Source organism: Perca flavescens, chromosome 9, assembly GCF_004354835.1.
Source record: "Perca flavescens isolate YP-PL-M2 chromosome 9, PFLA_1.0, whole genome shotgun sequence".
Lineage (NCBI taxonomy): Eukaryota > Metazoa > Chordata > Actinopteri > Perciformes > Percidae > Perca > Perca flavescens.
Genome location: NC_041339.1, coordinates 26135701 through 26163012, shown reverse-complemented (window position 1 = coordinate 26163012; position 27312 = coordinate 26135701). Strand labels below are relative to the sequence as shown.

The following is a 27312-nucleotide window of genomic DNA, read 5'->3' as shown; positions in this document are numbered from 1 at the left end:
CCTACGGCATGCCCAGTGGCTGCTGACTTCTCTGGCTTGCTTGCAAACCAAAACCAAACTGTAAAACTACATAGTTCTGCAGTGTTTGCCAGATGTTTGTCGTTCATAAGATATAACCTCATACCCCATTGTTTTATGATCTTCTCTCTTTTATAGTTCATTGATTCACTTCTATCAGTGTTTTTAAAAGCTTATTTTAGAAAAACTTAATTCTTTAGAGAAAATCCTGCACATTGACCATTACGCAAGCAATAATTTATTTAGAAGAAAAATACAACGTTTCGGTCTCAGACCTTCATCAGGTAAATCAGAAAAACTTAATTGAATCACCCTTTGGTAATGTAACTGAACCTCGCTGATACTGTTTACACTTCCTCAGTAAATGCCTACCACTGCATTCACATTAAAATGTATGTATTGTGAAGTGTTGAAACACGTTACAGAGAATAACGGAAAAGATGTGGTGGGACGACCACAAAGACACTCAAGATGCATAAAATCTGGGGCTGCTTTACTGTTGGCCACAACAGCCACATGAAGCATTAGGTTCACTGCAAAATCTTAGTTTAGATGTTTGAAAAAATATAAGATGATGTCTCTTGCTAGCCTTTGCCTTTTCCCTGCCTGCAATTGCAGCTCCCTCCATCAGAAGACTTCCAAACATACAAAACTGGTCATTATCATTAGCCTAGCAGGTGTTTGATTACATTGACACAGACCCACCTACTTGAAACAGAGGGGGTTGGAATGGAAATCTCAACAACACATACACCATGTGACTCCAGCTCCAGCTCCAGAAAATGGCAGCAGGCGGGCCAAAACTGAACATGGCCAGTTGAAAACAGATTTAGAGACTATTTCGGTCCTTTCTTTATGTTATTTAACTATTTTAATTAATCAGATATTGTTTTGTAGAAGGCAGGTAGAGACAAAATTGAGGAATATCCGAGGTAACCCTTTTATAAGTGTGACATATTATTAAATAAGCAGTCTGTTCTGGGGATATTTTAATACACAGTCAAGCGAGGTTGGTTTAATAATAAACCAAACAGTCTTTTGATTGAACCTTGAAGTGAATCCACAGAACACCTCAGATTGGACTGAGAACGGCCATCACAAATGGATGGAAAAAGGAAGTACTTTTATTTATTTATTTTTTTGTGTTGAACACAGCTCCTACTTTGTGTGTACACTCCTACGTGCTAGCAGGTCACCAGTAGAGAAAATGCTCCTGATTTAACAAAGGCCTAATGGAGTGAATGTGGGAGCTTAACAGCTTTTAGTTTACATAATTAAAAAAATGTAAGTGCTTTAGAATTAGACACACATGGGAAACAACTTTTAAGATTAAATCTCACTTCAAGCACATCTTGAGAAGTGTCTAGGCCAAATACATGTTTAGGCATTTTCATGAATGTGTATGTATTAGGGGTGTGCAAAAAAATCAATTCACATTCGTATCGCGATTCAAGCTCTAGCGATTCAAAATTGATTCAGAGGATTCCAAAAATCAATGCTTTTTTTTTTTATTATTGTATGTCTACTGCAATCACATGGGAAAAGTAACTACATTTACATACTGTGAATCGTTTTTTTTAATCGAGAATAGTTTTTTAATCAAATCGATTTTGAATCGAATCTTGAGCCTAAAAATCAATAGTGAATCGTGACATTTTCAGTCGTGCATCCCTAGTTTGTAGATTAGTAAGGTTAAAACACAGAATAAGCTTTACTCTCCATGTTTATTCTGTATCTTATATAACTAATTGTCCCACAGGTTTAAGGATACAAACATCCCCAACATTTCTATTTTACTGACTTACAATAGAAGTAGATCTTATGTATGGCTTTTTCATATTGTTTGGCATGCCAGAGCTTATCCTATAAATTTGACAAACTGCACAATGTACATCTTTGGACGCATGTAAGCATTGGTTGGCAGTGTGTTAAAAGGGGGACTGCATACTGCTACTATGGACAAGGCTTTTGCACAGGCTGTGTTGAAGATTAAGGAAAGGAATTAAGTTGGGTGTGTGTTTGTTCTATCCTCTTCATGTTTGTCTATAATGCCCTCATATCATAACAGTGGGGATAATCAGATTACATTTTAGGTTGTAAAGCTGGAGCTAGCGATATAATAAACACTATGTCCCAGTGGGTTGATTATCAGACATGTCATCACAAAAGCCTGCTGTTCACCAGCTGGAAATGCTCTTTATCCTCTCACATCCCACAAGTCTGACCCGAGACTTCATTTAAGTTATATTAGGCATGGAAATAACACAGAAACAACATTGTATTGTACGTATTTAAGTTAATAGCAGGCCAAAATAATCATGTTGTATGCAAGGTTGTCATAACTACTTTCCATTACTTTCCAGATGAGCTTTACAAATACACAATGCTCTGTTTTCCCAATTTGAGAATAGTAGTCACCTGCAGGGTTAACTGAGCCAAACCACCAACGTGTCATCGTAGATAAAGAATATTGACATTGTTTGACAAATTTGTGATCTATAAAATATTCAAACTTTCTTTTTTCTCTCTTCTCTTTCAGGAACCTATAAAGTCCAGGGCGCCTCAGCTCCATTTGGAGTATAGATTTTACAAACAGTTGGGAAATTCAGGTAAGAGAGATTGCAGTTTGTAGATTATTAGTTTCTGATAGACAGCACCATAATGATGAGTTAAATGTGACATTTTCACACGTCATTGGGCAGGAAGAGGAAACTCAGATTTTATATTCAAAAACAGACGTGCACCTCAGGGGTGTGAAAATGGCTTCCACTCACGTGTATTCAGGTCACGTTTTGTGTTTGAGATATTAAATAAGGCAATATAATTATTATCACAATGATTTTTAGTTAAATTGGCTGGCAGTTAGCAGTAGTCTCTCATCTGAGGACGACAGGTTCAGCGTACCAGAGTTGGTAATCGAGAATAATGGCAGCATGGAAATGGATGCCTTTTATGAGAGCATGTTAACAAATGGAATAGAGACAAAGATTTAATCCCTAAAAATGGTGACACTCTGTTGATTTTACTTGGCTGAGTGGATCTGTTTTTATGCCATGCCACTGGTATTTAGCTTGTGTAAGACAATTTGTTTACATCGAGGATTATATACTGTAATACAACAAATGTGATCATATCTTACTATTATGCCTCTTGGACTGGCTTAGTTTTTTTTCTCTGCACTGCAATGCGAGACCTCAGATATACGTACAGCATCTATTCAGAAAGAAAACAGCCTTTTTAATGTGAAAATTTCCAGTGTGGTGTGGATACAAGGCAAAAATGGAGAGGAAAGGATGCATTTTCAAAAGTGGACATGTAGCATCAGGAAACAAACACATGAACAAAACTCCAATGGCTTCCATTCTACTTGAGGCTAATTTTCAGGCGTGCGTTTATTAATCTTTCCACATCTGTGGGAGCCAATGGATGCTATGAAAACCTGCTTCCTCTTTTCTTATCCCACCTCTACAATACCCAGTATTTCCTCTTCTACAGCATGCCCCAGAACATGTTAATGTGCTATGATGCATAGCTGTGGCTCCAAGGCAGCAGCTCTTTGATCTTTTCTGGCAGGTCAGTTAGTTTTAGAGTGTGAGAGAGAAGGCAGAGTCAGATGGTTGGGAGGGACTGGGACTTTTTTCACATCACTACCCAGCTGGCTGTTTTTTGGGAATGCTCACCTGTCATGTTTGTATAAGTTTGTGTAGAAGATGCATGTGTTGATTTGATTTGTTTTGGTTTAATTCAGACACCATATGCAAACATGTCCCCACTACTTGGTAAAGAGCAAAAGGTACAGACAAGAGGTCTGTGTAGTGTCCCACACGTGCGTGTCCCATTAGTTCTTTTTTTGTCTCTCAGATCAAGTGCTTTCTATAATTGAGTAAGTGCAAGTACCAAATCCCAATTTACATTTTATTACATAATTTAGCCTAATGTAGGCTAACTTAGTCTATTTAAAGGGTATTTACTCACAAATTCTGCCATAACCATCCTTCACAGCATATTTAAAAAATGCTAGGGAAAAGTAAAGGAGCAAAGGCTGTAGGAGATGTGTCTTTGTGGCTCTGTAGTGTGTGAAGAGGAGGGTCAGGGGACAAAGGAGAGACTGACTGACCACTGCTCAGTGTAGAATGGACAGCGACGTAGAGCTGGTAGTCAGAGCTAACCAGCCATAAGAAGCTACTGTCAGACCCTCCATTTCTCCACTGGAAAGACAGGGAGCCGGTGTAAAATTGTTCAAACCGGTTAGATATCAAGCCAAATACCGGACTGGACCGGTATACCGAATTTTACCACTAAGTTTCACACCGAGTGAGACAGGTGAGAGAGCCTAGAGCTGAAGATCTTTGCCCGAACCCGACGGGACCCGACGGGACCCAACGGATTGGGTCGGGTTCGGGCTTAATTTCTATTATTTTTCTCGGGCTTGCGCTTCGGGCTGCATGGTATGTGAGCGGTCAGGTGATGCGTTTCAATTAGCGTGAAAATCGATCCTGAGGAGGTGAAACGGAGGCTGGTCTCTGGAGGACTTAATTAATTTCTATGTTCCAACTTCCAAGTGGCCTATAGCCTCCGTTAGTCATGAATAAATGATGTTAAAAAATGTATAAATGACTAATTTTTTACGAAAGACAGAGGAGCTGTGTGCGTGCGGCGCAGTCTCTTTTTTTCTTTCTCTCCCTTTTACGCGGTGCGAAGCGCGTGTCCGACACTCTAATGATGCTGATAGACGACCTTTACAGTTGGGCTGTAAACGGGTTCGGGCTTTTAAAAAGCTGTCAATCAAAATGTACGGGTCGGGCTCGGGCCGAACTCTGTCGGGCTTGGGCCTTTTCGGGCCGTACTTACAGCTCTAAGAGAGCCCATATTAAGAGTGTAGATTCCAGATCACATGGCGGTGGTAATGCACTTCTAAGCCATGACTTTGTACCTGACTTTTTAGTTTTCTTTGAGACTAACTGCCACATATCTCGTCACTCAAAACCATGAACTTTCTAGAAACGTCAAACAAACACAGAGCTGCCATCTTTTCCCAAAACCTTGGAGTGAGATTTGATGGGGCGAACCCAAATTTTGCTGCGTACAAAGCAAATTTCTTTGGCTCATTCAGCATCATTACTGTCAGGGTTTAAATTGTGATTTGTTATGTGGGGGGCCTCTCCCTAGGGGAGTCCGGGGGGCTATGCCCCCGGATTAAAAAAAAAAAAAAAAAAACATTAAATGGGACTTTCTGGAGAGTTTTGTGCAAAGAAATGGAAAAATCGAGTCTTACATGATATGTGCAAACTTTGCGTTGTTGTAGTATCAACAGGTATTAGGGCATTTAGATTTTACATTACTGTCAATCAGTAATCACTTGATAACACATTGTATTACCTTATGATATAAGAAGTGACCCATACAATGTGCCAAACAGAATGTGCCACATGAATATGACAGTAGCAACAGCTGAGAAGATTTGGGTATGTGGTCCAGGTCCACCTCACAAACTTCCTTCTCCCATTCTCTCTCTTTACTACTACCACACACACACACACACACACACACACACACACACACACACACACACACACACACACACACACACACACACCAGTGGTTCTCAGTGTAGGGACCAGGGACCCAAAGTTAAATTAACATTGGTCAACCAAAGGGATCTACTAGGACGACTGAAATTCTAAAGAATTAGAACCACTGATTTACATACATTCTAATCCTTTAAAACTAAATAAATAGAAATAAAAAAATGTTTGGACACCAGGGGGACTGGTGGCCAAAGACCAAACCTCATTAGATTAAGCAGTGAGGGAAATTAATTATTCAATCAAGGCCCACCACAAGGTACAGCAGAAAATAGACTGAAAAATACCAACAGCAAGACAAAAGACACAGCATGGCTCATTTTGTGCATGTTATATCACAGCCTTTCTCAAACTTGTTTTGTGCCAAGGCCCAGTAATGTTTGGCCCTCGTCCTCCGTGCCCCACTTACTGTATGTAATTTTTTGGGGGAAAAGACTATTTGTTCATTTTATGAAACATTTAATGAATTATTTACAGTTACATGGCATAGGTTTTGTTTCCAGATTTTGTGAGGAGACATAGGCTATAATTTTGAGCATTAAACACCGAATTTGTATGCACCTATTTCTACATCAATTTATGCTGGAAACAATTGAAAATATAGAAAAATAAGGCCCTCAGGCATTCTTGTATTACTTTAAACTGTTCTCTAGTAGATCAACTTTTTCTAATTTAATGTTATCTCTGCTGAGTCAACACACATGTAGGCGTAATTTACTCTTCCCTCCTCTTTTACGTCTTTTGTTGGGGAAGTAAATTCATGTGAATCATACATAATTTTAATTCATTTATAAACCCCTGGACTTCAATAGCTTAGATGTGTTTCATCAGATTTCTGCCCATGTTTACAACTTTGTGCACATTCAAAATGTAACTCCTCCCATCTGTTCTCCATAATTTGGAGAGTTGTAATATAGTCTGCTGTGCATGTTATTGCTCTGCTGATATGGTAGTATCTCATTCAGACCGTCTGACAGACACAGAGGCCCATTTGGGGCTCTGGTCTCTGACAAAGTTTAGAGGTGGATGTAGGCTACGCTGCTCTTCATCAGAGGTAGAGCACGGATGCAACACGTCACTGCCCACAGCAGAGCGAGTCCATTAAAATTAACTGAAGTTGCTACACCAGCCGCGCTGCTCACCTCTATTTTTACAGAGAGAGTGGACACAAAGTGACGGACAGGTCTGTAGCCTAATACTCAAAGCATATCTGAAGCTGGGGAAATGTGCCTGGGATGGCTTGTGAAGAAATGTTCTCACATTTGCAACATTTTGCAAATTCCACAGACAGGGAGCGCTCCTGAACCCCCTCACCTGAAAGCATAATTAGTCGATCACGAGTGGGTCAACGGGTAGATCAAGATAAACTCCTCTTTCAGTTATTTGACCAACCGGGTTGACACTTCAGCATGAGAAATCGGGGGTGTGGCGTGTGAAACCAATCAAATGCGTATGTCTCACGGCCAATGCTTGAGAGTTGGCAGCCCTGCAAACAGCGTGCACCGTTCAGCCGTTTCCTCTCTCACCCATACTCCCACCGCTACTGAAATGTAATCTCCTTCACAGCGCTCCTCGGCTCGGCAGTTAGTTAGCTCCTTTATATACAAACTTTATGTTAACCACATTGTCATATTGCTTATTACCAGTGTTTAGCAAGCCATTGGAAACTTTGTGAGCTAAGCTAACATTACCAGTTGTTCAACAGTAAATAAAGATTCACTACACTGAAGCTAACGTTAGCCCCTAAATAAATGAAGCAAGCTATTAGCTATATCAACATGGCAATAGTAGTTTACTACATCAAAGCTATTTTTTATACATCCACGTAACGATTCACGTCTGTTTAGCAGTAATACTCAGCAGTTTTATTTCACACTGCAGCAGAAAGCTCCGTGCTTGACCTTCAGAATGCTCGTGGAAATGTATGTTAGCCTGCGTGGACACTACCACACCACTTGATCAATAAAAGAGCTAGCTTAGGCTACTGACAAGCTATTTGATTCAGAAAACGTAAAAGTAGTTTATACTATTAATGCTACTGCCCAACACTGCTTGCAACACAAGTTGGATTTTAGTGCTCAGCACAGGTTGATAATGTTAGCTAATTTTTAATTTGCCAGAAGGGGACTTGGTGACAAATGGAGGTTTAGCCTCATAGATTGGATCGGTGAAACCAGAAATCAGTCCAACTCTAGCCTTGACAGTCATTAGAAGCATGTTTACGGCCCTTTTTTGAGAGAATTTCCATGTGGGTACCTGTGTTTTAGCTGGGCCATGTGGTTAACGTCAATGTTTGTAGGCCCTAAATGTCTTATTAAGCTCTGAATATAGTATATTTTTTCAACGGGCCTATATGTTGTGTTTACTGCCACTGCAGAGGAATAAATCTTGTTAATGAACGTTTTTTTTCCACCCAGGCTAGCTAATGCTAGCCCAACCAGCAGCTATGTGTGACAAGCAAAAACTGGGGCTATGGTTAGCCAGTGTTCTGCTTTATATACTTGGCACAGCAACTGCTAAGCCAGACGGAGGATGGGCGTCAACATATGTAGTAGACCTTGGAGTCTTTCCTATTTCATCATGATTATGAGGGGCCAGAGTATTTAGCTGAACCAAATTTTCAAATCCAAGCAGACGCATACAAGATCATTTTGAGAGGAGGTTTTTTTTTTTTTTTTACAGTTTTGAATTTTGTTGGAAATATCATCTGTATTTACATCATATGCCAACAAGAACCTATGTGGTTATCTGTAAAGTGCCAACAAATAAAATAATTTAGTGTGTACTCCCTCTTTAAGGTCTGTATATCAGACAAGTTTTTGTTTCGAAGACTATTGCAAGTGGCCGGTTCCTCTCGTTGCAGTGATCCTCCCAGTGTGTGCATCGTGGTCTAATTCAGTGACACGTGCCAGCTTTCTGGCTCCTTGTGCCAGAGCAAAAGCCTTCTACTGTTGATAAGGAGGTGGGGCATTAGGGCAGTCCTTGACTATTTATAGATGGCCCTCTACAAGCAGTCAGGCCATTATGGTGTGTCCTCTGCCTCCCTGATTGACTGTGTGCTGCCTGCAGATTGCAGGGAAACTCTTGAACGTGCATTGCTAACAGGGTGTGCCCTGTTTGTTTTTCTTTATGGTTGTTCTTATTTCAATCCGTCATTCTGATCTGTGAGCAAATCTTAGGCAATGCATCCCCACAAATGCATGAACTCAACAGTAACTGTAATTGTCTCCCGTGCCATTTAGCAGTTTGGTTATTGTCTGTGGTGCATTTAAACACATCCTGACCATCTCTTCCATTGAGACCACTGCTGGCCTTCTGCCTTACTCTTATTGATGGAATTCTGGGGTTGTGCAACATGTAAAAATATTCCTAGCCCTTACACACAACTACAGACAGGCGATATACAGGTAGGATAATGTGATTCCATTTCCAAATGCATACTGAACATTATTACACTATTATGTTTATGGTTTCGGTTATGATTGCTATTGCACACCTTTTTACAGATGTAGACTGCAAGTCACCATTATGTACAAGATTGACCTGACTCCCCTCACTTTCTGAATTTCACTAAAATCGGCGGGCCCATGGTAAAATATTCTGAATGACCTATTCAGGAGCAGAGCCTAGATTAGGATTATGATGTATTTACAAAAAGAAAAACATCCCTACACAGTTTTTTATTACACAGTGAATCCATAGAGGTAAATGTTTTTTTTGCATGTCCTGTATAGTAATCTTCATATAGTACTAATTGTTTCACATTGACCTGTGGCGTCTATTATATGGTGTTTTTATCTTTCAAAAACAGAGACATGTATAGAGCTATTGCATTTCCCGTCAGACCAATTTATTTAGGCTGAAATAGCTGGTGAGATCTTGCAACAAAAATTCAGATTCAACAGGTGGTGACGTGTCACATAAAGTGTGACTGGCAGACAATGAGTGTGTGGAAATCAGTGACATAATTAATGATGAATGTTAAATTCCCTCCCACCATGTTTTTAAGTCCTTAACTACTCACATGATACTTGGAACAGGAGACAGAATATTAAGTTGCCAAAATAAAACACTTTAAATGGTCAAAAATCAACTGACAATGGATTCAGCTAAATGCTGATTTGTAATATATTTATCCTGTGTTAAGGTTAGACATTGTCCATTGGCTAAGACATCTTAACATTGAGCTACAATATAACCACACAATTGAGCAGAGATGAAGACTGGCTACTCCATGATGATATGACAGAAAGGCTCTGTCTATCATGGGAGGAGTCAAGGCGATAGATTAAATCTACTTATATTTTCAACTCTTAGTCCTGCACAACCCAATAGCCTCAAATATGTCACTGCATGGACAACTCAGTGCTAATACCCAGGAGGAGCTTATCTGAACATGTTAAATCTCTCTTGTCCTGAACAGATCCCAGCAGTTGGGATTCCTGCCTTCCAGTTTACATTTTGTTTGTGAAAGTTGAGAATAGACCTGGCATTTCAGTTGCTCTTGTTAGTAATGACAGCATTGCTAAAATGTGATGGTGATACTAAAGCAAGTCCTGTTCTAGACAACCTAACGCCGCCTTCACACTGGCAGTTGAAATCCTCTCCGATACGGCTTCGAAATGACCGGAAGTCATTCATTTCCTATGGAGATTCGCAGACCGCATGCGAATAGGTTTGAACGACTGTGGTGCGAAACAAATCGTGTCAGTTGGTCATCCGGATGCGTTCAAAAAATTGAACTCTTGCGAAAAGCTACGGACGGTTCCTATCCGACGGAAGTTAGCGTTGCTATGGTACTGATAAACAAACCTGCTAATGCTAATTGGTTAGCTAGCAACAGACGTCTAACTATTGACATTATACCGCTATATCACATTTAACTGACGTGACCTGTCAATGTCCTGGGCAACTTTACTCCACGCAGCAGCCTTTCTATTTATAGCTGTATAAGAGAGGTCAGAGGCAATCGGACATTCAGACACTTATCAGTCCTTCTAGTTGTTCTGCCATTTTTGTAAATCGCTTCCGAAGCTTTTCAACGGTATAGTACGACATCCGCTGGGGGCGTATTGCGTATTACGTAGCTGATTTCAACTGCCAGTGTGAAGGCGGCGTAAGAGTTTGTGGCTTCTTTCTTAATCCCTTTACCACAGTTGTCAAGAGAATGGCTGCAGAGATGTTGTGCAGTTTTTATGCACCAACTGTCATTTAACTGTATTTCACAGGCCGATTTAGCTTGTCCAATCATGAATACATGATTGCATAGATGTTACTGTAATTAGTGTCACATATAGGGAGGTTTCCTCTTGAACATTTTTCAGTGATGGTTATTATCAGCATGCCTGTGAATATTCATGAGCCCCATCAAGGATTTTGAGTTCACAATATGATGTGTCAGTGACACAGGGTCTACGTTGATATTATTTCATGTAAATTGTGGATTCTTATGCATGTCATGTGGATCATTTTATAGATACAAATCAGTTTGCATGTTGACGGCTGTTGGACTATCATAGTTTAAATTGATAACATTATTATTAATATAATTATTATTTTAACAACTCATCAAAAGCTATACCATAGAGATAAATGTGCTATAGTGTATAACAGAAGAAATATAATAATAGCTGCGTTGCATTTGTAGCGCCAGGCTCAGTCTGTGCATGCCCAAGTACTGATCACATTTCAGCCTTATGAGAACATCTTCAGAGCACTGGGCCTAATGGAATTCACTTCTTCTCCTCCTCTTCTCTCAGTGCACGCCATTATCTAAATCTTTAATACACATTCCCTGTCCTCTCCGCTCTTGTCCAGCCCTTTCTTTTTATATTTCATTGTAGGGCAACATTTTCTTCAGCTGCCATTATGCACCCTCCCCTCTTTCTGTGTCGCCTGCCTTCAGATACAATAGGTCGGATTGTCTCAAATTGTAAATACAGCGGGGGTCAGAGCACCTCTGACATTGGCTTGCAATGAAAGCCAGAGCATATCCCATAATTCAATTCAATTTTATTTATAGTATCAAATCATAACAAAAGTTATCTCGAGACACTTTACAGATAGAGTAGGTCTAGACCACACTCTATAAATTCCAAAACCCCAACAATTACAGTAATTCCCTCAAGAGCAAGCATTAGCAGTGGCTATTGCGACAGTGGCAAGAAAAAACTCCCTTTTAGGAAGAAACCTCGGCAGACCCAGACTCTTGGTAGGCGGTGTCTGATGGGCCGGTTGGGGGCGTGATGAACAGTGGGGATAATAGTCACAATAGAAGTCACAGTGACTTCGAAGGTTATCGTGGAAGTTCATGTCATAGCAGGGCACATCGTGTCATACTGAGTAGTGCAGTCTCCTATATCGGATCCTGACTACTCTGTGTATAGGAGCATCACAGCAGGGCGTTGCGGGATGTAACGTGGCACTGCAGAGCACAGGTGGATGCTGCGGATGCAGCAGGACGCAGCAGGATGCGGCCGGGAAATGCAGAGAATCGCAGAGCATAGCTCTGCGAAGAAGAAACATAAGGACTCCGGGGAGTAAACTCCCCAGAGCTAGATTAGTAACAAGCATTTCTGGGACAGGATGCATACAAAAGTAACAAGTAGAGATGAGAGAGCAGCTCAGTGTGTCTTAGGGAGGAACAGCCTCCCCGGCAGTCTAGAATTGTAATAGCATAACTTAAGAGAGGCAGGTTAAAGAGAGGTGCCTGGTCGGGCTAGAACTCTCCCCAACCGGATCGGGCTGTACTGGCCTGCCTCCCTCTACTCTCGCTAGATTACTAATTATACAGTATATAAAACTGATGACTACGAGGAGAAGCAGGTGGGCCGGGTTAGGCGGACGCTGCAACTCCTCACTCCTTAACTATAAGCTTTATCAAAGAGAAGAGTTTTCAGTTTACTCTTAAATGTGGTGACGGTGTCTGCTCCTCGAACCCAGACTGGGAGCTGGTTCCACAATACTGGAGCCTGATAGCTGAAGGCCCTGGCCCCCAGTCTACTTCCAGAGACTCTAGGAACCATAAGTAGCCCCGCATTCCGGGAGCGCAGTGCTCTAGTGGGACAATAAGGTACTATGAGCTCTTCTAAGTATGATGGTGCTTGACCATTTAGAGCTTTGTAAGTCAAGAGGAGGATTTTAAATTCGATCCTAGATTTCACTGGAAGCCAATGCAGAGAAGCTAATACAGGAGAAATATGATCTCTTCACTTAGTTCTCGTCAGAACACGTGCTGCAGCATTCTGGATCAGTTGGGGAGTCTTAGGGGACTTATTTGGGCAACCTGATAATAAGGAATTGCAGTAATCTAGTCTAGAAGTAACAAATGCATGGACTAGTTTTTCAGCATCGTTTTGAGACAGGATATTCCTAATTTTGGCAATGTTACGAAGATGGAAAAAGGCTATTCTTGAGGTTTGTTTTAAGTGGGCGTTGAAGGATATATCCTGATCAAAAATAACTCCTAGATTTCTGACAGCAGTGCTGGAGGCCAGGGTAATACCATCCAGAGTAACTATATCTTTCCAAAACGAAGTTTGGCGGTGCGTTGGTCCTATCACAATAACTTCAGTTTTGTCTGAGTTTAACATCAGGAAATTGTGGGTCATCCAGGATTTTATATCCTCAATACACGTTTGAAGTCTTGCTAACTGACCACTTTCATCTGGCTTAATTGACAGATATAATTGGGTATTGTCTGCGTAACAGTGATAGTTAATTGAGTGTTTCCTAATAATATTACCTAGAGGAAGCATATATAAGGAAAATAGAATTGGTCCAAGCACTGAGCCTTGAGGAACGCCATGGCTAACTTCAGCATGCTTGGAGGGTTTATCATTAACATTAACAAATTGGGATCGTTCAGAGAAATAGGACTTAAACCAGCTTAGTGCGATTCCTTTAATGCCAACTAAGTGTTCCAGTCTCTGTAACAGGATGGTATGGTCAATAGTGTCAAATGCAGCACTAAGATCTAGTAGAACAAGAATGGAGACAAGTCCTTTGTCTGCAGAAGTTAGAAGGTCGTTAGTAATTTTCACCAGTGCCGTCTCCGTGCTATGATTCTTTCTAAATCCTGATTGAAAATCATCAAATAGACTGTTGCTATGTAGAAAATCACATAACTGATTAGCAACCACCTTCTCAAGGATCTTGGATAGAAAGGGAAGGTTAGATATAGGTCTATAGTTTGCTAAGACCTCAGGATCTAGGGTGGGTTTTTTCAGAAGAGGTTTTATCACAGCAATTTTAAATGACTGCGGTACATAACCTGTTAATAAGGACATATTGATCATATCTAGTAATGAAGTGTTTACCACGGGTAACGCTTCTTTGAGTAGCCTCGTTGGGTTGAAGGTCTATAGGATAAAAGCAGTCTAAGTATATGTCGGAACTCGTCGTTCTTTCTTTTGTTATGTTGTTATGGTTAAATTTAAGTTATTTCACAATATATAGTGTAAGTTACATTAGTAGACAGAAATCACCCCAAATGGGCTTTTGGCTTTCTCACCAGCCGTTTCAAGATTGGTTCTTACAGTTGCTGTAAAACATTATTATATTATATATTTGCTCACATTCGCCAGTATAAGATTAAAATACACTGTGTGCTTTTCAGCTTGTGATGACTGTGCTTTGAATGCCCTCTAGATTTGGGCCAAGCTTGGATGAGTCAGCCCTCCAAGTGATCTCTTGTCACTGCTTCATCTGTCATGGGCTTTATTACCAGGAAAATCCTAGAGACTAAAGCGTAGACAGGTGTGTGTGTCTGCCCGTGTGTGTCCGTCCGTGTGTGTGTCCGTGTATGCGCAGTGTGTCTTGTTGGACTGATGTGGAAGGGTAAATTGGGAAAATCCGACTGTAAACTCCATTTCGCATTCGCAACTTGTGTGTGTGTGTGTGTTATCATGGCAAAATGTGGTCTTGGAGACACCTACTCCACGGGAAGTTTGAGTACTTTGATTCTGTCACTGCGATGGCATCACAACTATACAAGATGCAGTCACGTAACTTTACAGGTGTGTAGTTGAGATTAAAATGAAGGCTAAGTTGCCCTCACTTTACACCCCTGGGCTGATTTGGCATCGTGTCTGGTGTGATCCCATCGCAAGATGGTCTTTAGTTTGTCTCTGTCATACATTTTATTTATTTATTTATTTTACAGACGAGTACAGTACAAATGTTTGCCAAATCTTAATCTCGTGGATTCTTTTTAGGTCTGTGTCACTATCACAGTGCTGCTCTAACCCCTTTTTGTAGCAGCACTGATGTGGTGTCTGATGATTAGTGAGCTTTCAGGCAGATGGCTGGAATATAGATACTAGGTATTTGGCTCCACAGCGTAGTTCAAAGATCTTGGTACGGCTTCCATGTGACAGAACCAACTCGAAAAGGACTAACCCGGTAGCGATGACTGTTAACTTGGTAACTGGTGATTTTGATCGTGGGAGAAGTGCAGACAGGCTACAACTTTTCTGTCAGTGGATTAAGGTCAATGGATTCTCAGGCAAAAAAATGTCCATCAGATCATCACTTTTTTTTTTTTTTTTTTTTTTTTTTTCTTTTCAGAAACACATACTCGCAGTATTGTTCCAACAGAGGGACATACTGTAGTGTTTTGCCATGCCCCAGTTTTCCCTCTGTCAAAACATTGAACATATACATGAAGATAGCACATACAAACTGCTGTGTTGATCCATCAACATTCCTCAGGAGTCATACACATTACCACAAAATGGGTGTGGTGGTTTCTAGTAGCAAAGGCTATTTACAGTTGTTGACAGGGTGCTCCACAGTGTCACTGGTGTTTCTTTTAGACACCTTTCCCTTTAATCCTACTTCAGAGGAAAATAAACTACTGTAGCCTGTTTCTGACAAACCTGTTGAGGGAAGCCAACTGAAGTGCAGTTTGTCATTGCTGCTGTAGTGTCTGAGGAGTCTTCTCCCACACTTTCTTATCAACACATCAGGGTGATGATTCAGTTCAGCGCATAAAGCACCTTTCACGGCACTTGTAACGTCTTCTCACTATGAAAATACAAAGTTTTAAATCCTTAACATGGCAATGCCAGTGACGTTTGTTTGTGGTTCATTTGATGCAGAGATGACCGAAGAGGCAGGATCACAACCACCTTTTTATGTCACAACGTTCTAATGACCTCGGCAGCTTATTCATGTTGCCACGTCAATACTCTGCAGTGTTGTAAACTCAACTTTATTTTAACAGTTGTTAAAATGAAAACACATTAGAAATATCAGTGCAATTTCAGTTTATAGACCTCTGCACCCTTATCTCTGAGCGACCCAGTAGTTGAGTAGTTTCTGGTGCTTTTTTTTGTGTGCCAATTAACCCCTGTGTTTACTTTGGGTCAAATTGACCCATTTTCAATTTTTGTTTTAGATCAGAAAATATGGGACGTAGAAATAAGCGCTGAAAATGTGTAGAAGAAAAATTTAACAATTTAAAATGTTGGAAAAAGCAAAACAAACGTCAAAAACGTCGAAAAAAGGTGTACACTTGAACTGTAATTCCAGTTAATTTTAAAGATGTTTTTTTTTCAAGGTTGATGGGAAGACAACACAAGGGTTAAAGAAAATATGTTGTTGTTGTTGTTGTTGTTGTTATTATTATTATTATTATTATTATTATTATTATTATTACAAAAGTCCACACACTTTGTGTTTCCACAGAGGGAATCCCTCAGGTGTACTACTTTGGTCCTTGTGGGAAATACAACGCCATGGTGCTGGAGCTGCTCGGGCCCAGTCTAGAGGACCTGTTTGATCTCTGTGACCGCACCTTCTCCCTCAAGACCGTCCTCATGATAGCCATACAGCTGGTAAGGTCTTTGAGGAGGAGTGCAGCAGGCGGATATTTAGATAAGCTATCTTTAGTGATTTTAAGCTTTACAGAAATTATAGGGCAACTTTGACATTATTATATACTTATAGTTGAGGGAATGCCAAGGTGCTGCATGCAAAGTATTGTAGCATTGTTGACACTACCATAGTTTGGGATAAATATTTGAATTTGGTAGTCATCAAAGATATTTTCAACTTTAACTGAAAGTAATAATGTAATAAAATTATGATGTTTACTGAAAGTGTCTGTCTTCAGTACTCCGAATACATTACCTTCCTGTTTGAAAACTGTCTGGAAAATTGAGTGATTTAAATTTGATCTGTTTATTGCACGTCTAGATAACACGGATGGAGTATGTCCACACCAAGAGTCTGATATACAGAGACGTGAAGCCAGAAAACTTTCTGGTTGGGCGGCCAGGAAGCAAGAGGCAACACACCATCCACATTATTGACTTTGGTCTGGCCAAAGAGTACATAGACCCAGAGACCAAAAAACACATCCCCTACCGGGAGCACAAGAGTCTGACTGGGACGGCACGCTACATGAGCATCAACACACACTTGGGAAAGGGTAAGAAAGTCTATAGAGCAGGGCTGGAGTTTGATAAGCCTTTTAGATTTGCATAGACAAGCTTTGCTTGCATTTACATTAAGTTTAATGGAGACTGCTAACTGTATTGTGTACAAATAATTCACGGACATGTACAGAGCATTGTAAAAACAAAAACAGATTTTTTCTTTTTTACAGCTGATTCTACACAGTTTTTTTTGTTGTTTCTTAATTCCAGAATTGCTTTTTTTACTCTGTGGCAGTGGCGGCTAATCATGTGCCATGGAGAGTCAACAGTCTGTGTGTTTAAAGTCTAACCAATCACTTCAGGAGTTGATTTCATTGATTAGTTCTTCCTGTCTACTTGTCACAGTGCTAATCAGTGAGAGAGAACCTGCAGACTGTTGGCTCTCCGTGGCACAGGATTTCCCCCCCCCCTCCACTGCTTAATTATGCCCTTTTACACTGTACATTGTTAATTTGAACTCCTGCATAATTATGCTGTATTTCCTACTGATCAGTTGCCTGTTAACATTGCCAGCTGGTTATGAAATGAATTTCTTTCTCACAAGTAACTTAATTTTTGTCTCATTCTGTCTCTTCCAGAGCAAAGCAGAAGAGATGATTTGGAGGCGCTGGGTCACATGTTCATGTACTTCCTCCGAGGTAGCCTTCCCTGGCAGGGCCTAAAGGTACTGTAGCGTATTGTTTGACACCATCCATTTGTTTGTCAGACTCCTGTAATCCTCCTAATGCTTGGCATAGAGATATACCTTTTCCTGCTGGGCTTGTCAGTACAGTATATCTTTCACACCCATCCACATGATTTAGGGACACAGAGAGCCTGGTGTTTACGACGTCATCCTCTCACACTGGTGACATTACAAGGTCTCCCCACTGATCCATTTGTATTGTCACTCAGACACAGAAACTATTGAGTCTTCCATGATTGTTTTATTTCATGTTGTTTAATACAAACTTGATATAATCTGTGTTGGAATAATGCACAATGCTGAGGCACTTGCGTATAAATGACACGGCAGAGGCAACGTGAAGCAAAGTGGTGTTCCCTATGCCAAGTCTGTTATTTTCTCTGTCAGGACATCTTTTGACCTTTTTTTTGTTTGTTTTCTGTGGTCACTTAAAAATATTTTTATTTTGCTTATGTAGTGATTATCGTTGGTTAACCACCCAACATAAGGTAGACTGTTAGTGTTATCACACTTATACCATAACCACTTGCCAACAAACTGCTATATATCATCAATTCCATGTATTTGCAGCCTTTTTTTTTTTTTTTTTTTTTTATATCTCACTATCCCACCAAAGTGTACAGCTGGTCACCCAAACCCACAGACTAGAGTTCTCAACTCCTTTTTAAATTCTTTAAAACTGGGTTTTAGTACAAATCTACAGTAAAGAAAAGTATCTGCTCTGACATCCTAAACAATTGCTAATATTCTCTTCCTTTTTATAAAGTAATTTGTCGTAAATTGCTGTTTACATTTGGGCCACACACCACCTGCGTTTCTGTTTTTCATGTTCAAGTTAAGTGCTCACAATCAAATCTAACAGTCCGTGACTAGAAAAGACTGTCCCCGTAAATGTGGGCTATTCCCTGCATTTGCATTTGTGTTGCTGTATAAACAGTCACATGCAACAAAAAAATCCACCTCCACACTTGCTTTGCATTTGAACAGTTTACTGAGGAAGAGCTTACAGCACTAAGAAACACTGGTGTGATGACGTGCCTGGACGGCAGGTTATAGCTGCAGTTTGAGGGCTTTTTACAGGCGTCAAAATCAAAGGTGTACATAGAAAAGACCCGACACTTCATCTGAACATTTGCTATGTGGGAGGAAGCTCGTGGTAGATGAATGTGATGGATGTATGAATGTGGGGGATGTCTGGTGGCTTGGGCCAAAACAGGTTCTCACCAACACAACATGACCGTTAGTATCAAAATACAATGAAGGAGTGAAGTGACCAAATAGAGTATAATGGTATACAATCCTGCAGGGTCATTGTTGTGTGAAGTAGAGTTTAGATTCCCTGTCTGAGCCTGAACTTGACCGATATTTCCAGCCACTATCCTCGGGCCGGGCCAGGCCCTTGATCAAGCATTTGTGTTTTTTTAATTTATTAGCCTAATTGGGTGGGGAGAAAGCTATGCCTCTCCAGCTTTTCCCGGTAGCTCTGGGTATATGTCCTGCACTGACTTAAGTGTGAGGTAAACTGTGCTAAATCGTGTCTCCCCCATCTGTAGCACTGTCTTCGATAATTGCGCAACTAGGCCAGATTGTTTCAGATATCTAACGAGTCTTTTAGCAGCAGATATGGTCTCTCCTATTTGTGGCGCGTTGTCGGCCAGTGCGTCAGCATGCAGACCTTGTCAAGCCCTATTATTTAGGTGATCGAGACGAGAAAGTCTCCTATATGGTTCCAGGGCTTTGATTATGTTGCTGCCTTGATCTGTTACCCACAATGGGTCTTAATGTCTATAGATTGACACTGTGTTACGCAAGTATACCATAATATCATGGCATACAAGACTTATCCATCATGTGTCCCCAAGGAGATTTCCCACAAGAATACACCTTTTCAAATATAAGAATTGTTCTGTGGTATTTGGAGAAACATTCAGGGGACATTATGAACTGACCACACAACCCCCTGATATGAACAACATTTTATTGTTGCGACAAGTACCGATGTTCACGTAGTCGGTTTAAACATCATAATGCTACAGGTCCCTTTTTGGGTCCGTGCCATAGCCTGTGGCAAAAATTGTCTGGGATTGTACTGAACAGATGTTTCCATGTTTCTGGTGACTGGGGTGACAAAGCCGATTTTCACCAACACAAGCATCTCAGTGCTGTCCATATCTGTTATGGCTCAAGAATTCAGAATGACTTCCCAGAGAATTTGCATCTGACTTCAACTCAGGTGCCTAATATGTAACACATTTGAATAATACACCTATTCGTTTACACCGCCCGCAGCTTTGTATTTGCTCACATTTTAAGTGTAATATTTATTTTTCCCTTCTAGGCGGACACTTTGAAGGAGAGGTATCAGAAAATTGGAGACACCAAACGAGCGACACCTATTGAAGTGCTTTGTGAAAGCTTCCCTGGTCAGTAGAACCAACCATTTTGCTTTTGTTTACTGTGTTATTTAACCCTTGTGCATCACTTGTGGAAAACCCATTAAAATCTAATTTTTTTTATCCCATGGCCATTACACCATAAAATTATGCATTCTATTATATCAGACTTTCAATCTAGAGCCCTGGCCTCAAAGTGGTTGTTTTTGCTATTTTCCACCAGATTGAGCCATTTTGTCGTGTAAGCCCTATGGGGCAAGTACTAGGGGTGCAACGGATCACAAAACTCACGGTTCGGATCAGGGATCGGATACATTTTCGGATCGGCACAAAAAAGGGGGCAATTTAAATGATTAATTAAAAATGTAACCACAATATCAATAACTTCTTTCACCAGTAAATTGCTGTTAAATCACAAAAACAGATGAGAAAATTTTATTTTACAATAACTTTAAACGAGGTTTACCAGTTTCAAGTAAACGCAACATTCACGTCTGTGTTGTTTTTCCGACAACAGCCATTGTCTTTTATCTCACAGCCTTAGCAGCAGGCTGTTCTACGTCCCGGTGTTGGAATCCTCTACAGTGAAATACAGACACACTTTTACACCGTTTAGTCTGTCAGCATTTTAACCGTGTTTAATCCAGCTAGTAGCTAACGGTAACGTTAGGCTAACATCAACGTTAGCTGCTGCCGGAGAGAGTGTACCGTTAGTGTTAACGGGTGGGACATGCAGCGATGCTTCTGTTGTCTCTAAAGTCTGTTTCAGGCATTTAACCCTTGTGTTGTCTATGGGTCAAATTTGACCCGTTTTCTAAATGTCTATATCAGAAATATGGGTTTCTTTTTAACTACCTAATTTTAATTACCCAAAAATAACACGGATGGATGATTCCATCCATACAACGCGCTTCACAAGTACAGTAGAAGATCGGATCTCTACTTTCATTGAATTTGGGGTGTTTTGTTAAATTTTTTTAGCATTTGAAAAATAAATTAAAATGTATCGAAACAGTGTCCTGACTGAACGTTGACATATATCAGTCTGTGATTATCCTTCCTTTAATATTAGCCTAAATTATACATAATTTCGGCTTTTTTTAACTCAAGAATTAAGTAAAATTTCCTATAAATGACGTTTATTGACCATGAGAGAGAGAGAGAAGGGGAGAGAGAGAGAGATTAAGTAACCGCAACAGTAGGCTAAAAATGTGTTTCTCACTATTATTATGGTTAAACTTTGCAATTGATCCGCGGTTCACGTGCATGGAGCACTAGTGTTTGATGCAATGCATCAATGTGCATTTGGTAGTGATGATCAGGACTGAAGATGGTTAAAAGATTTAACTCATGAAAGTGGAAAATAATATTAATATATGACTTTCTGGCAGTTTTGACTTTTTTTTTTAAAGGGATGCACAAGGGTTAATTTCTTCATCATTCAACCAGATTAGTAATTTAATTATATGTTCTCTTTTGCTACAGAAGAGATGGCCACCTACCTGCGCTATGTGAGGAGGCTGGACTTCTTTGAGAAGCCTGATTATGACTACTTGAGGAAGCTCTTCACTGATCTGTTCGACAGGAACGGCTATGTCTTTGACTATGAATACGACTGGGTCGGCAAATCACTTGTGAGTGGCTCTTACCGAATCCACTCATCCTTCCCCTCTGAAATCCTTTGATTGGACTTTCACGAGTTTCACGGCCGCAGTTGCTTTATTGCTCTCGCTGTAATGATCTGTCACTAGATCATAACCGATTCTTTTTGCAAACCCTGTTACGTAAAATTGCTCACTATATTTTAACATTTCTCTAAATTCAACACTAGTTTTTACCACTTTGTTCCCTTTTTTAAATTGTGTTCATTTTGACATTGATTGGTTTGTTGTTTCCCGCAGCCCACACCGATAGGCCCTATCCCCAGTGACGCGCCCGTGCAGCCCAGCAGCAGAGACAAAGCACAACAGCAGACCAAAAACCAGGTGAGGTCATCAGCAGTAAAGCACAACAAACACCACACCCACCCACCCATCTACCAACCAACCAACCAACTGACCAGCCAGCCAACCAGCCAACCCGGTCATTGGAGTTCCTCTGACTGGCTACTCTTGTTGTGTCCAAGTGTAATCAACTTCCTGGAGAAAATGGCTGCCTTTCAGTTCCACTTCTCCTCCGTTCCTGTTCCTGTCTACAGTCTGACTGCTCGGCAGGGACATCATCTTTCATCAAGACGTGTACAAAATTGATGCTTTACCAGTAAATGAACCAACATGCATAATCATGAGGCAGGCTCTCCTGCTCCAGCTGCGAAACAAAGCACCGTTTTCGGCTTCAATTTATCCTCCACACCTTGCCACTCTAAGCTCCAGTCATTGAATGCATGAGTTGAAAATGCAAATTGCATTCTTCATACCAGTAATGACAAACTATGTGCTTAGTGTGTGACAAAGTGTTGACTTTGTTTTATTCCTTTTATTGGCATGCTATCCGAGCCTTGTTTTAGTTTGTTTAGTAGAGGGGTAATAATTCAAGCGTTTAAGTAGAAAATGATTATGAAATCCTTCTGATAGACTCAAATAATGGTACCAATCATGTTGTTTCACTGGATGAGTCTGACTCAGTGTTTCCCGTAAAGCCAGACAGGGAGTGCATTAGATTTTATGATTGACTTATTAGAGTGGACTCTAACCTCTTTTTCACTGCTCTCCATTTAACGTGATTGGCTTGGCAACAACTTGCCACCTTTTTCTCTCAAAGCCCCACCTCCAGTTCCACGCACATTGCTCATGACTGTAAAAACCTGTAACATCCTGGTTAAAACAGTCTTCTGCATCAAAAGAAAATGTGTTGTGTGTCTCTGTAGGTTATATTTGTTGGTGGGAAGAGAAAAAGTACAATTTTAAGACAGCAAAAGTAAAAATACGAAAAACAAAGAACCTCTATATTGAGCCTCTAGTTGAAGTTCAAGTAATGCTGTTACCCAAATACCTAATAACATAGATACTTGTCTGTCCTTAGTGACTATGCAGTGCTAGTGGAGGTGATCAAGGCTGTTTTCTTTTACTCCTGCATGACTTTGTTAGTGTGTTGAGCTTCGCATAAAGTTTTGCTTCCCTCTACTCTTCTATTAACATAGTTTGTCTTAACAAACCTGCTTCTGCTTGGGAGAAGTCTTCTATAATTTTTTTGTTTTTGTTTTCATTCACTCCCCCTCCCCCTTGTCCCTTCTCCCTCACACAACTCTACCCTCAACCCCCTCCCACCACATTCCCTCACCTTCACCTGACAAACCATCCCCCTCACCCCCCTCCCCCCCTCTCCTTCCTAATCACCACTTCACGAACACCTGCCTCAACCCTTTTTGCTCTTTGCGTCAAGTCGCCTGAGCCCAAAGGAAGTGAGTCTCAGCCCACTCCAGTGACCAATAAGGAGACTCTGGGGTCGCACCTCACAGCTGAGCGGCTAGGGGGCTCTGTTCAGGTACTACTGCTGCTGCTGCTGCTACTGCTGCTCTGGTGGCTAATGCATGAAGCCACATAGTTCTGAATGTGTCTGATCCCCTCTCCCACTGACTCATTACTGTCAGGGGCTCTGTCTTGACTCTCTCTCTCTGTGTGTGTATGCATCAGACTGTTTGAATTCCTGTGTGTCAGTGCTTTGCCTGCTCTGTTTGCTCTCACTGCTTTATTCGCCTCATCTGCTGTATAGAAAGCCCACAGGAAGGGCCATCCAGCAAGATATCAAACGGCAACTGTCATGCAAACCTCATGACTAAAAGATTCTTAAATCATTAGAAAAACACAAACTGATAGGCCAAAAGCAGCTCAATAGATTTTAGTTTTTTCAGTTAGTATTAAAAAAAAAAGCTAGGGCAATCTAAACTATGAATAAAAATCTTTTTTGCTTTTTTCCAATTGTATATCAGTAGAAATCAGAAGCTTCCATAGTAAACGTGGCACAAATATGCCACCTAGTGTTAGCTAATAGAATTGCAACTTTTAAAGGATATGCTCACATTTCTCAAGTCTTAACAGTATTCACATGCCCTTATCCACATTTGACCATCGAAGCCGGGTTTGTTTTGCTTGTTAGAATTCCTCTTCTTCTAATGACAAGATTTACAGTCTTCGCTCTGGAAAAATGTATTCCAAAGTTTATCAAAAGCTAATGTGACACTTCAGCAGTGTGTTAGATCAAGTTGGTGTTTTTAGTATTGAATCCCCTCTTAATGTTTCCACAGACAGTTTCTTTGCTGAGCTGCAGTGGAGGGATAGCAACCCAGAGGGAATGTTGTACTAAAAATAGTCTAACTGAAAGATATGCACTTGATGTGTCTAACTCAAGCTACTGAAACGTCATTTTAGCTTTAGTTGAACCTTGGACCGTAGATTTACACAGATCGAGGACTCTCGATGTTATCCACCATCTTAGAAACATTAGAAAAGGACTGCTTTAATGGGCAGTATGAAAAGCAAGAGTGATCACAGCAAGCAAAACCTGTTTAAATGTCCATGTGGGCACCTGACTTTCGTGTTAAGACGAACCTAAAAATGTGAACCTATACTCTAAACTTCTGTGAAGTTGCCTTACGCCAGGTTCACACTGCGATCCGTCAATTCTCGGGCAAGAACTAGCTATTTCTATTTCTCTGCGCCGGTCAACACTTTGACTTCAACACTCTGTTCTGAACACGTGTGTGTGTGTGTGTGTGTGTGTGTGTGTGTGTGTGTGTGTGTGTGTGTGGTATAAGTACAATAATTTTAAAAACACAATCCCAAACAGCAGTGATACGAGGCTATTTCTAAAAAATGTAGCCTAGTGGATGAGCAGATTTTAAAATGTCATCATGTCAAACCGGGGGAACTAAAACGTCTGGAGAACAGCAGGGAGAGTGGCAGGAAAATCAAAAGGATTAATTTACTCTCATTTATCAGAATCGGATCATTTATATGTGTAATGTCTTTTATATAGCGTATAATAAATTATCAGTGTGATTTCATGCCAGATACACTCGCGGTACGTGGGGAAAATAGACCGGACGCCAAAACTATCGCTGCAGAAGGCAAGCCGTCTGCGGAGCTCGCGGCACGTTGCGTCCTACGTGAACATCCCAAGTGGTTAACATGGGTGCGAAAGGAGGTGGGCACTTTGTGGCCATCCGCCGTGCTTTTGTGTCCAGTGTGAACCCGGCGTTAGTCGGGGCATTCCAGGTTACGTGCTGAACTGCTCTTCTTGTCTGAGAGAGGGCCGATAATGTGGGATATTCAAGAGTACATATTTTTATGTGAACGTTCATTTCCACCCTGCAGTCGGCTTCTCGAAGTGTATGTGTGTGTGAGCAGTCTGGTGTCCTTTTGTACTCGTGCAGGTGATGAGCTCAACGAATGGCGAGCTAAACACAGATGATCCCACGGCCGGACACTCCAACGCTCCCATCACCGCTCCCACCGAGGTTGAAGTGGCCGACGAAACCAAGTACGAAGACAGTCCTGCTAGCCATTGTTGGGTCGGGGGTTAATGGCATTTAAATGAGTTCAAATCCAGTGTTAAATTGGAAATAAATTTGAACCATTTTTGCATTCCGTGCTGAATCTCTTTAAGTTCAGCTATTATTTGGGAGTACAATTTGGATGATTTCAACCAGTGAAAGTGAAACGTGTGACCAGTACATTTACATACATTCAAGCAACCAGGTTACACAGGGAATCTTAGAATACCTTTACAATGCATTGGTTACTGTAAATATGTGTATACATGCAGCAGATGAGTAAACTATTCTCCCTTATTCTGACCTTATCTTGGAAGCGTTACTTGGTGATTTTACCTCTAATAGTGCTAGAAGACAGTGCTACTTTGCTTCCTTATCTAAATAAAAACAGCGCTTCAGCATTAGAAACCAACCTATTTAGACTGCGAGAGGCTACTTTGTGTTGGTTTTCGTCAAAGTCTGGCTTTGGATGGAATTATTTAAAATATGAGAATGCATCTCTATTATCTCTCTAGTCTTTGTCAGGCACATGCATACTTGTAAAAAGCATATTAGAAAACTACACGGGCCCCAGGAGAAATCTCAGTTTTTCTGTAATCCGCTACCTCCACTACGAAAACATTCTTGTTTATATGACTTTTAAGTCATTCGGAGAAAGCCGTGAATGTGCATGTAAACGCGCTGAATGTTTTCTACATCGTTCTTTGCTAAAAAGGAAGTGAAGTTAAGTGAATCTGGAAACCGGATCCCAAATTAAACCAGCTTTGAAACCCAACACTAACGAGCAGTGTGTTGGGCGCTGTATCTGTTTCTGTAGATACGTCTGGAAATAATTATTTTTCCTTTTTGTTTTCCTGCAGGTGCTGTTGTTTCTTCAAAAGGAGAAAGAGGAAAGCCCTCCAGAGGCACAAGTGAAAGAAGAGAACGGAGAGAACTTGAAACATTGTGGTCACTGTCAAGTTTTAAATGGAAGCAACTACACGGACTCCCTGTCCCTTATCTCTTTCCAGCTTCCCCCTCACCTCTTTGTCCCTCTCACCTTATTCCCACTGTCACTGTACCCCACCCCCCCCTTCCCTTGCGCTCTCTTTCACGTTCTCAGTGCTCCTACTGGCGAGTTAAAGGAATGTTGCAGTCCTACTGACTCCACAACAGACTCTTGATTCCTTTATCAACGAAAAACAAACGTACCTGCATTACAACGGGGGAGGGGGCTTGAGAAAAAGTATATAAAAAAAGCTGTAACAATGACACAACATGTAACAACTCGAATACTGTGGCGTGAATATGAAAAAAGATACTGTTTGAAACAGTTCTATATTCTAGATTCCATAAGAACGCGTGTTGTTCCAACAGTCAGCTGTTGATCAGGGGGAACCATTTGAGTGGTTCAAGTGAAAGAAATCTGCTCCTTAGGAAAATGTTTTTTGTTTGTTTTTCTTTTCTTCCTTTGGTGTGTGTTTTGGGATCAAGGTAAAGAGGAAACGGTGAACTATGCTGATGTGAAATCTGAGCAACACAGCATTTCATCTACAAAACAGAATTTGGAGGATTTTAATGTTGTTGTTTTTTGTAATTGAATCCTCAGTTTTCAAAATCAAATCCCTGCATTGAAAACTTATTTTTATGTTGTAGTGTTTCTGGAGTTCAATTCTTTTCCTCACTCTGGCTTTCTTTTTGTCTGTCAACGTGGACTTTG

The 27312-nt window shown here is 40.7% G+C and overlaps 1 protein-coding gene across 6 annotated transcripts in view; it reads left to right on the top strand.

The window, feature by feature from the left end:
* csnk1g2b (casein kinase 1, gamma 2b) overlaps window positions 1-26685 on the top strand; it is a 43464-nt gene extending 16779 nt beyond the window's left edge. For 3 of the 6 annotated variants that reach the window (XM_028586882.1, XM_028586883.1, XM_028586884.1), the window contains exons 3-12: window positions 2558-2627; window positions 16293-16441; window positions 16803-17037; window positions 17623-17708; window positions 20068-20152; window positions 21608-21756; window positions 22024-22107; window positions 23504-23605; window positions 25494-25600; window positions 26474-26685. In XM_028586882.1, coding sequence (XP_028442683.1) covers window positions 2558-2627; window positions 16293-16441; window positions 16803-17037; window positions 17623-17708; window positions 20068-20152; window positions 21608-21756; window positions 22024-22107; window positions 23504-23605; window positions 25494-25600; window positions 26474-26528 — 1122 coding nt within the window. In that variant the 3' untranslated portion in view covers window positions 26529-26685. The remainder of the gene's footprint in view (window positions 1-2557; window positions 2628-16292; window positions 16442-16802; window positions 17038-17622; window positions 17709-20067; window positions 20153-21607; window positions 21757-22023; window positions 22108-23503; window positions 23606-25493; window positions 25601-26473) is intronic. The other 3 variants (XM_028586885.1, XM_028586887.1, XM_028586886.1) reach the window with 3 other exon arrangements.
* The last annotated feature ends 627 nt before the right edge of the window (window positions 26686-27312 follow it).